Source organism: Channa argus, chromosome 1, assembly GCF_033026475.1.
Source record: "Channa argus isolate prfri chromosome 1, Channa argus male v1.0, whole genome shotgun sequence".
NCBI lineage: Eukaryota > Metazoa > Chordata > Actinopteri > Anabantiformes > Channidae > Channa > Channa argus.
This window is the reverse complement of record NC_090197.1, coordinates 3,353,722-3,365,359: the sequence shown is the minus strand read 5'-3', so window position 1 is coordinate 3,365,359 and position 11,638 is coordinate 3,353,722. Positions and strand designations below refer to the sequence as shown.

At 42.1% G+C, this 11,638-nt stretch overlaps 1 protein-coding gene across 1 annotated transcript; it reads right to left on the bottom strand.

Annotated features, from left to right (window-relative positions):
• Window positions 1-266: 266 nt before the first annotated feature.
• LOC137102309 (angiopoietin-2-like) lies at window positions 267-4,652 on the bottom strand. Its single transcript, XM_067481689.1, has 6 exons — window positions 4,014-4,652; window positions 2,802-3,036; window positions 2,403-2,537; window positions 1,708-1,924; window positions 498-693; window positions 267-413 (listed from the first exon to the last, which is right to left on the bottom strand). The coding sequence occupies exons 1-6, from the start codon at window positions 4,650-4,652 to the stop codon at window positions 267-269; spliced, it is 1,569 nt and encodes a 522-aa protein (XP_067337790.1).
• Between the last annotated feature and the right edge of the window lie 6,986 nt (window positions 4,653-11,638).

Sequence of the window (11,638 nt, the reverse complement as noted above, 5' to 3'; positions counted from 1 at the left end):
GGTAGATAAGGTGAGATCCAGGTTTTTCCATCATGTTCTAAGGTCTTGCTGGGAAGAGCAACTGTTCTATCTGGCTCCAAAAGCTGCAGCTGCCTTGATCGTAGATTGTGTTGCATACATGTGCCTGATATCAGAGCAAGTGGTTGGAACAATAACCATTACACCATCACCAGTGGTCGATTCTGGCCCATGTCCTATGAGGCTTCCTTCTAGCAGCCCCAAGAGTCTTCAGCAGCTGGAGGTCAGTCTCTTTAACCATTGTCACACTATGGTGACAAACGTGGCCTGAAGCTACGCGGTCGTATCATCATGGTGACCGCCTTCAGAGAGTAGAAGTCTGAATCCTTCCAGGAGAACCAGATGATGCCATCCGGCCCAAGCAGGTTCTGAGCTTTCAGAGAGTACCGTCCTCCCTGGAAAGAAAACATAAGAAAATATCTACATTAATACGGGTACAAATGCTCCTCTGGATGGTTCTACTGTATCTTGAGTCCCACCTTATAGTAGACACCATTGAGGTTGGCTTGAAAACACTGGTGGAACCACCAACCGGCATGGCTGATCTCAGCACAGATGTTGCCGGTGTCCGGCGTACTAAAGCCCTGTTGGTCATGGTACCAACTGAACGAATCCTCCACTGTGCCACTGAAACCAGACACATGGAGGCGGAACTGGTTGTCCTCATTCTCTGTCCTGCAGAAAGCAGAAAGAAAATGTATATTTCTACAAACAGAAATAAGCCTCTGTATTATCTGTCCTCAAACTGGTTGCAGTGGTGGCACATTTTCCATGTTCAGACTTAATCATTTGGGAACAAATACTTTATTTCAGAGAGATACAGAGAAAGCAGGCTTGTTTAACATTGCAGTATTGGTTACTATGACAAGTGTTAGCACATGTAACCAGTTGCTGTACAATTCAAAAAACATCTGTGCACTGGTTAACTCTATCGTTGGTTGATGGCAGGCACATCCAAGACTTCTGCTGCCCCAGTAAGTAGACTTCCATTTAGCTCACAAATAAATTGGGAAAATAGTCATCATGCAATGGTGTAATATCCCTTTGTCACCTTTACTCAAACTGCTTCACAGACATGTCCTTTCCAGGATCTTTTAGATCATTTAAATATATGTTTAAATTCAAGGTTTAAAATGCAGGAAGAATGATGAGGATGCAGGAAAAGAGGCCCTGTGTTAATTTGTTTATATAAAATTTCAGGTTGGCAGTCCACCATTTTGTCTGCAAGCAGCTCGTCTGAGAGGAACCTGTGTACCCAGGACCCTGTACCGTCAGCTTGGGAAGTTCCTATTATTTTCTATAACTTTATCTCCTTTATGGTTTCTGGATCCTACATTTTGGCCGATGCCTTTCACTAACCCTAACAACTCGAGCTTGCTGCCAAACGCTAACCTCTGTCATCTTGCTCTGCTGAGGTTACCAACCTCTGGTTACTTTCGACTCCTTCCTACTAAGTTCAGCTGTTCTGCCATCTTTGTCTACAACTTACATAAATAAGCGTAACATTTGCAGCTAACGTTACAACAGATTCTTTGCAATCTTCTTTTTTGGAAAGGTCACCAGGACCTTCAGATGCTTTAAACAATCTTGAAGAACGACTTTTTCTTGAGCCACAACTGCTCTTCCACACACGACACCTCTTTAGCAGCTGTCTCCTTACTTTACCCACTTATTTGACCTCTTGTCTACCTGAAGCTGTGGTATAGGGTGTGTCTGTGGGTGTGGCTCCAGTCCTGCAGGTCAATGCGGAGGCTGTAGTGGCCCTGGTTGGACAGCAGGTAGAGGTGTTGGTTGCCCAGCCAGTGTTCTCCTCGTGGCTCACCAAAGCCTTCCCGGTACTCTGCCCAGCCACGGTTAAAGCTCACGGAGCCGTCGCGTCGCCGTTGAAACACTGTCCAGCCTCCACCTGGTGCACACACACAGAATTACTGTATCATGAATCCAGGCATGATCTAGTAGGGCTGAACGACAGGTTGTTGGGTTTATGAAGGCTGAGGTGCTGCATTTAGGATAAAAATGTTTTCAAATGGTGGAAAAAGTTTGTTGTGTGCACATGTGATCTGCATATCATGTTATCAGTAATGGAGGTCCCTCTGCTGTTTTTAAAATCCCAACTCCTGTCTGAATATCTAATGTCTGAAATGTCTGAGCTACAATTGTATCATCCTGTAAAACCAGGTTTCTGACCTCACTTCTCCAACAACACTTTCCTTTACATGGTCCATTTTCCTTCATATAGTCTTAAATGTCAGCTTTGAGACTGATGATTACAGTCACTATATTGTACATGAACTCATGTAAAATTAGTCACTGGTTTATCACTGCTGTCATGAAAGTGTTTGTTTGTTTGACACATGTAGTGCAAATAAGAGTGTGTATCTCACCCTCTGTCTCCATGTCACAGTAGACGGACACGGTGGAACCCGGTGACAGGACAATGGCATAAACACCAGAACGCCGAACACCACTGTGATACAGAGACGCACAGTCTGATGGACAGAAAGACAGGTACTGTCCATCTGAGATAGACACACACACACACACACAGAGAGGACAGGGCTTTATGCAGCATCCTGAGTTGTTGAGTTTGTGTAGCTATTTGCACCACAATGTTTGTTGCTGGCTGCAAATTTTGATCTTCTTTTGCAAAATTCCAAACTCATTATAAAGTAATGAACATAAAAGTTTTATTTTCATTTTATAACCTTATTTCGTTTAACTTAAATGTTCCTGGTGAGGGTTTACCTGATGCAACCACCCACCCGTGTTTGCAGCATGCGTACCTGGTGGTAGTGTGCCCCTCAGGCCGAGCGGCGGTGAGGTTCTGATGACATTGCCCGTGCAGCCTGTGTTGCGGCTCATGTGCTGAACGGCCGCTGACAGGTTGTGGAGCTGCACCTGCAGCTCGTACAGCAGAGTTGCATGTACATGTAGCAGTGTGTCGGCCTCAGCCTGTCGCAGCTCCAGAGAGCGCAACATCTGGTCAAAGGTCGAGTTTAAACTAGCGCTTTCTTCACCCTGAGAGAAGATAAGAAGGTTATGACAAGTGGCAGGATTGGTTAAGTTTGTGTTTCTTGCTATTTGTCGTGTGGCTCAGTTGGTAGAGTGGCCATAGTTCGATCGGTTCGCGCCTTCCTCTTCCCGACCACAACAGCACATCCCCATCCCCAGCTGTTCAGTGCCAGTCCTAAGCCAGGTAGAAATTGGGGAGGGTTGAGTCAGGAAGGGCATCTGGCGTAAAAACTGTGCCAACCCTGATCTCATGGGATAAACTGAAAGGACTAAAAATTTAATATATCTAAAATATGTACTTTAAGAGAAATACAACCACAGTAAATCATGTAATTCAAACAGATTTGGAGGCGTAGATGGTTACTGCCTCTCACCTGTTACATTTATAAAAACTGGTTTAACTTTTGTTTCTTTAAATTGGTTTATAAAAATGATCAAGATGTCAGATCATCAAAACTGGCACTTCTCCTTCACAGGAAACTAAGTGCAAATGGTACATTTAGGCCGTTGTGTGAACCGCGAGCTCAAATCTAGATTGACTTATGGCCAACTGCTTGACTTATGCAACAGTTTTAAGTTTTAACTCAAGTTTTAACTCTGGAGACCAGAAAAAAAGCTCTCTCAGAGAGACAAAGGACCCAGGCCAAGATGTCTGCAGCTAATCCTGTTAGTGTTCAGGGTTAAGGAGGACTTAGTGGGTGTCAAGACAGAGAGATAAAGAGAGGTAGAGATAAACAGAGGGAAAGGAGGTGGAGGTTTGTTTTGATAGAAACTGGATCTTATAATCCATATCTCTGCAGTTCAGTTGGTGAAGTTTGGTCAGTGTTAAACTTGAAGTTTTGCAACTAGCAGACACTGGTTGAAACCTTCTGTCACCACTTTTACTTAAACCAATTTTCAATAATTACATTATGGTAAAAAAGTTAAGCTTCCATTTCACCGCTTCATATCTTCCAACAGATACGTCTTCACATAACATTTACCTCCGTCTCCAGGGCCTTCACTCGATGTCGATGGTTCCTTAGCTCCTCCTGCAGCTCTGACATGGTCTCCCTCAGCTCCTCCAGCTGCTCCTTTCTGTTCTGGTTCTCGTGGAGCCAGTAGGAGACGTCGTCTGTACAGCGGAACATGTCCGGGCAATGTTTCTGTGAAGTTCCCACAGTGGGCAGCGTTGCCGTCAGACGGCATTGACCGTTAGATGTCAGCTGGCTGCTGAACTCACCACACTTAGCTGATGGGCCACCAACAGTCCGGTTGAAGATGTGATTGGTGCCCTGGTCAACACCTGAGCTTCCGCTGCCCATCGCCAGTCGAGCATCTGGTAGCAGGTCAGTGTGTTTCTTCAGGTGTGAGGATGGAGGATGCCAGTCAGCATCCTCGTAGTTGTCCTTGTTTAAGTCTGATAGGTCCCAGTTTGTTTCCAGGTTTGAGTCTGGTACGTCCCTGTTTGTTGGGGTGTTCAGGTCCAAGGCGTCAGGGCTTGTTTCTAAGAGAGTGTTGGGGTGCACATCGTCATCATGCCCAACATCTGGGTGTTCATCAGAGGCCAGTGAGTCACCAGTGAAAGGCTGCGAACACCAGCCAGTCAAGACAAAGAACAGTAAAACTGATCGGTTCTTCATGCTGAACCTTCAGTAACTTGTCCTCTCTGGCTGCTCCTCACAAGCCAAATAGTTTAAATGGCCTGGTCAACATCCGAGTCAGATGTCCAGACTTTGCCCAGAGTTGTAGGGTTACATTTAGGATGGGTAAGAATTGAAACAACAGTTTCTAACAATATTTGGCATTAGCATTGCTGTTTTACAGTATTTGTGTTTGTTCCACTTCACTTTTCCTTTACGTCTTTATATATTGTCTTTATATTCACCATCAAAAGGTTTTAACTACATTTTGCTTTAGAGAATGCAGGAGTGAAAGAAGCACTGGAAACGTGAGGAAACACATTTTAACACACAGAAAGAAGCCTTTGGTTATCACAAATTTTAGGTTGAAACACACAAAGTGTACATTCAAACTACCTTCCTACCTGTCGACCTGTACGTCTCAGCACTGAACTCACCTCCGTGGAAAAGCTGTCTGTGTGTGGTCAGCACCAGGTTTGACATCCTATCCAGATAATCCTATAATGAGATTGGGAGCCGTTGTTCTGATGGTAATAGATTAGTAATGTGAGTACAAGTTACAATAACAAGTAACAGCAAATTACTATTAACCTAACTGGTGTCACTGAAGGAAACTGGGAGTTAAAGCACCTTTTTGTAATTTATGTCTAAAAGAAAAGACCAGCAATTTTCTTTGTTTTTCTTACTGTCATTAAATCCCGTAAGTGACTAATACTATGACACTATAACGTCATTTCTTATCTTTTATGATTTATCCGGTTCAGGGTCAAAGGGGGCTCAGACGTATCCCCGCTGTCACTGGTTGAGAGGTGGGCTACATCCTGGACAGGTCTCCAGTCTATCTCAGGTCCAACACATAGAGGCGTAACATGAGACAACTATTCACATTGACCCCTACAGGCAATTTAGAGGAAACCTAAAGGGAAACCACACAAGCACGGAGACAATATGCAAAGTCCACACTCCACTTCCAGCTGGGGACCTTCTACCTGTGAGGCACCAGTGCAAATCACTGCACCACTGTGCTGCCCCCTGTTGGAGTCAGTGTGATCATTTCCATAGAGCCACTTTGCATCAGCAGCACCATGCTCCAGTGCTCTGGGAGAGTTTATAGTCCTGAGAGTTGAACACTGGATGACTGACAGCTGTCCTTCATGACAACAGAAGACACAGAAACCCTCCTCATCAAAAACATGACTCTGATCTCCGTCCTCATCTGGACTCTCCTCTGCTGCTGCTTCACAGGTAAAGTCCAGAGAATCCAACTCCTCTCCTCTATCAACATCCGTCCCTCTGAAATGAAGCCCACAAAACCATGATGCTGCTTTCTGTTTGTGTCTCTGTGTCCTCAGAGTCCAGAGCTCAGGTCACAGTGACAAATACCTCACTCAATCAGACTGAACAGAAACTGATGTTGCAGCTGGAAGCTACTGCAGAGACTGATGTATCTATGTAGGACATCCACTGACACAACATTCTTACCTCCTTACACTAACCTCAACCATAAAAACATGTCGTTACATTACATATTTAATGTTAACACAGTAACAATGGGCTGAGATACATCAGCTCAGGTAGAACCTTTGTGATTCTGACATTCAAAGATTTTTTACAAACCTCACAAAACTGTCTTCCTGGAGAGACAAAGAATGATTTTAAGGAAAAAGTACTGTAGAACATGGTAAATGGTTTGCACACTTTACCATGTTGCTTCTCATTCACACACACACACACACACCCACATACTCACACACACACCCACACGGTGGCGGCTGCAATGCAAAGACCTTGTCACTGACCCTGAGGTCTGTAAATGACTGTCGTAGCAACTGAGCTACAGCCGCTCAGTATTATATACATTATTTTGTTAACTTTCACCATCACAGAGGATCTTGTTTACTCAGTATATGATATTTTCCTAATAGTACAATTCCACTTAAAAATGTGGACAATATTAACTTAATATTTTGTTATATAAAATCCTCCATACTACAGACTTTCCTCCATCGTATTCATTTTGTTTTTTACTTCATACGCTCCATCTGAATTTCACCCGTCATTACAATCAAACCTTTTTCTTCATGGCTTCAGCACAGGAGGCCTTAAAAGTTTCACTGTCATATTTGAGCTTAGTAACCATGGAAACAGACAGGTATCACTGCTGAACCATGACAATGGACAGGATTTAGTAAAGGTACGAGTCTATTTATATATTTACTACATAAAAGGTCATTTTGTGCCCCCTCTTGAGGCCTATAATCTTAACCTCTTCTTTTATCTGAGATTATACATCTTTAGAAATGCTTACGTATTTTTGCACTTAATGTGTTGTAACTTGACCCAGTCATGCTGAAGCATGCAATGTCCTCTCATTTCCAGGGATCTACTTGTGTGGTTACTATCTACTGTCGCAGACCCCACTGTTTCCACAGGATGTGGTTAACGCTATCTGCACCATCTGCAGAAGCCGTTTACTGAAGCACATCTTCTGCTTTTCATTGTGGTCTTCGATGTTCACACACACACACACACACACACAGACTTCGACAGTAATATGGCTTTTATGGTCTGGGTCTCCTAACCACAATGCTGCAGCCTGGAGCCATTGAAAGTTCTCGAGTGTTGATGTCCAGTTATTACCTGGCTTTTCCTTTTTCCTCTTTTGTGCAATAATATCCAGCCTGGCTTTCTCCGGTTTTGCCCTGTTTTGTTCATTTTGTCCTGTACGCACTCAATGCTTTTTGTAGCCAGATTGTGTAATTATTTCTCAACCACTGTTCATATTTGTGATTTCTTAATCCGGGTACCCATATGTAGTATTCCTGGAAAACATCACTACTTCCGTACACGTATGTGACCAAAGCTTGTATATTTGGGCCGAATAGTTCTATACCATGGTCATTTTTGTCCACTGTCTGGTTTCTTTTTAGTTGTTGAATACTTTTTCTCAAATGTATTTTAGCTATTGTCCATTGAAACCATCCTTCTACGTCTGGATTAGGTTTACAATGTGCACACAGACTTTTGAATGCTCTTGTTTTAATACAAATAAAACAACTGGGAAAACACAAACCAAAGCTCCTGCTTTGATTTTGAGCCTGGGGGGCCGGTAATGGTTCAGCTACATTGGCTAACACATCTTCTTCCTGGCCTTGTCCATACTACCTTCCTCGGCGATACCCATTCTGGTTTTATTTTCTACCACTAGCCATTTGGTTCCGTTTACTTGAGTTATCTCGGTAATGTTTGTCCAAGTCCTTTCCATGTAAAACTGTCCCATCATCCACATGGTTCTAGTAGTTTTTGTCATTGTCTGTGTTTTTATGCTGCAGTTCTGACAAAATACTGTTTCCAGAGTCAAATCCTGTTGTGCCAGCTCAAATTCAGCCACCCAAAACCCGTCCCCATTGTTTCTTTGTAACTGAGAGGTTACTTCCTCCCACCTGGTACATTCATATGTGTAATAACCCTATCAATTCTGGGCCGGTTACACTAGTTATGTTGAAGCCCAATTCCGTTCCTGTCATGTTCTTTTTGATTGTTTGTTCTAGATTTTTTAACCACGTTTTTGTCCAATCTGTGGGACTTTTGCTCCCTAGGTAATTGGGGCACATATGTAAGTCCCTCCCTGACATGTTTTTGTGGAGAACCACCAGGTTGTATTGCACACACACCTGGATATGACATCAATACTACGCAATAGTTCCAGAGAACAACACATCCCCCTTGGAGTCCTCCTCTTCCCTTCCCTTCCTTTCCCTTTCTGGGTTTGGGGAAGTAAGTATTCATCCTTCATTTCCACTTACCTTGTGGTTTCCGCCTAGCTGTTTCCCTGTTGCTCCTTGTTCCCTAATTCTCCACCTAGGGTGAGGGAAATATAGGCCGTAGGGTTATTTTTTTATTGACTGACTTCTTTGGCCTGCCACTTCCTCTTCAGGGGCAGTTGCACTATCCCAGAGACTTTTAGTGTCATAGGACACCCTAGTCTTCCTCCTATCTATCCAGACTACCGTACTTAGCAAGTAGTTATTGCAGCATTCTTTCCCTGAGTAGTACCGAGTCTTTATTACCAGCACTTGCCTGAGTTTTTCTTTGAACAGCTCTTTGTTTGGATTTGTTCCCATGATAATCACTTTGACTGCCACTTGTCTTTTCTAGACTGGTGTGTCAAGGGGTTGTTTCCTCTCTGTGCCATATGACACCCAGTCCCATTGATCATCCTTGCAGTTTAATACTGTTTGATTCAGGGTTGTGTCACTGTTGGTTACTTTCCTGACGCGTAGGGCTTGTTCCACCCTCCCAATTATTCCTCAGGTTTCTTCTGCTATTGCTTCCCCTAACATACATGTGTTATATCGACTCAGGGAGAACATTGTCTGAGTTAACACTCCCCCTGGCAATGTTTTCCTGAGCCATCTCTCTTCCGTCTCTAGAGAGAACTGATGTCCACTAAATGGTAGCATGGTGCCCAGTTGCATTACAACCGGTTTAATTGTTTCTATACACCCCGTCCAACCTTTGTGTGTTATCTTACAGCATTGTACTTTGTTTATATCTCTCCGATTATGATGATCATATCAGGACACTGTACTAACTAGGCCCTTGGTTTCCAAACAGTGATCACAAAATGTGATTTTTGTGGCCCCTGATAGTTCAGTTCCCCCTGTCCTTTCAGGATTTGGCCTCATGACCTGCTGGTCACATCTCAACCTTGGACAGCGGATCCTTTCTCCTGCTGGACCTGGAAAGACAGCTGTACCACAACTTAGAGGAAACACTATTTACATTGGGAATAACCCCGGAGGCCAGATGGGACTGCTACAATGGTCCAAATATAGGCCAGGGATTGTGTAAGCTGGGCCTGTGCCCACTATAGTCCTGGATCCATCAGTGAGTTCATCTACTTTATTTTATATTATTCAGAGCCTTTCATTTTCATGTGTCTGTTGTACTTTTACACACTTTGTACTGATGGTTGCACTAATAGAAACATCGTCTGACCACAACCATTTTCATTGCAGCCTGTTCTGCATTAGACACTATGATGGTCTGATACTTTGTTCGAGAGCAAAGACAACAGTTTATCATTTATATTTTGTTAAATGTTTCCTTCATTAAAATGATTCTGTTCATCTATTAGAAAAAAAGAAAGAATCATTTCCTGTTAAGATTAATTTCTTGGTAATCTGCAATCTGCTGCTGCTGTGTGTGTGTGTGTGTGTGTGTGTGTGTGTGTGTGTGTGAGAATGTGTGTGTGTGTGTGTGTGTGTGTGTGTGTTAATGTGTGTGTGTGTGTGTGAATGTGTGTGAGTGAGTGTGTGTGTGAGTGTGGATGTGTGTATGTGTGTGTGTGTGTTATTGTATTGTATTGTTATAAACAACTATTTAACCCTCCTGTTATGTTTAGGGTCAAATTGACCCTTTTTAAAGTTTAACAATCGAAAAAAAATACTTAAAAGTATTTTTTCACTTTGAAACTTCTCCTGCTTGGCATATTTTGTTTGTGTGTGTGTGTGTATGTGTGCATCTGTTGGGGGGTTGGAGGATCTGTTAACAGCTTCACACTAAAAACATTTCTTTTAAATAAAAGTTTTCTGCAGGTTTGCAGTTTAACCCTCCTGTTATGTTTGTTTCTGAGGAACAGCCTTGATGATCCCGGGTCAATTTGACCTGGGGGACACTTAATTATACAAAAGTGTCAGAAACCAAAAAGTTTTTTGGGACTTTTTGGTTTCTGACACTTTTGTATAATTAAAAATTGTTTATATCTCATCATTAACTCCATTACTAACCATTTCAATCAATATTTAGTTCAATGATGTTCTTTACTGTTCACAGATCATGGTTCAATGAGCATAGGTCACTCGTTTATTAAAAAAAGATCACGTTAAAACTTTTTTTAATGTAAACTTAAAAGACCTACATATAAATTACAATAGTTTTATATGCAATTGAATTTGTTTTGTTTATGGAGTGATGTTGATCATTTAAATTAATAACACCTCTTCTGTTCAGGGTCAAATTGACCCGTTTTAAAGTAAACAATCTAAAAAAATACTTAAAAGTATTTTTTCACTTTGAAACTTCTCCTGTTTGGCTTATTTAGTGTAATCAACATATAAAATAAAAATGGTTCAGTTCACATATTTGCAACCCCCCCTACATGTTTCTATTACAAAGGTGCTGTTCGGGTCAATTTGACCCGGCGACAAAATAGAAGGTAAAAACAGTCAGAAAGATCAAATATGCAACTATGAGACATAATACACCCCTGTCTCACACTCACACCACACACACACACATACACAGAAAATAAGCCAAGCAGGAGAAGTTTCAAAGTGAAAAAATACTTTTAAGCAATTTTTTTCGATTGTTACACTTTAAAACAGGTCAATTTGACCCTAAACATAACAGGAGGGTTAAACAGTTGTTTTACTTGGAAAAACTACATGACACAGTTTCTTGATTATATTAAAAAACAAACTGCAGCTACAAGTTATTTTATCCACAAGTCCAATGAGTAAAGAGGTGTGAACACATTTGTTTTCTTGTTACTTCCTGAACCAGACAGAAGGTTGAACCCTGACAGCAGCATCAGTAACAGTCAGTGAAGTTCAGCTACTGTCCGTCTGTCTCAGTCGTCTCAAGATGTCTACAGATATTTACACCAAGGTGAGATACAACAGAGAGGTGGATATCTACAAGAACACAGATGTTATCAGAGATGATGTCACTGATTTTCAGTCACAGGAAGAAGGTAAGTGATTGAACACAGGTGTAAATCTGCTTTGTTGCTCTGTTCTGTCCACACAGCATCTACTGCACATCTGTTCATCTTGTTGCTCTTCCTGAACTTTCTTTTATTCTCTATTAAAGGTTTTTAATGGAAAATATGACAAATTAATATTACAAATAACTTTGCTTTGTTTGAGTGGCTTTAGATCATGTTAGACTGATATGTGATGTTTTTCCTCCATTCAGAACCT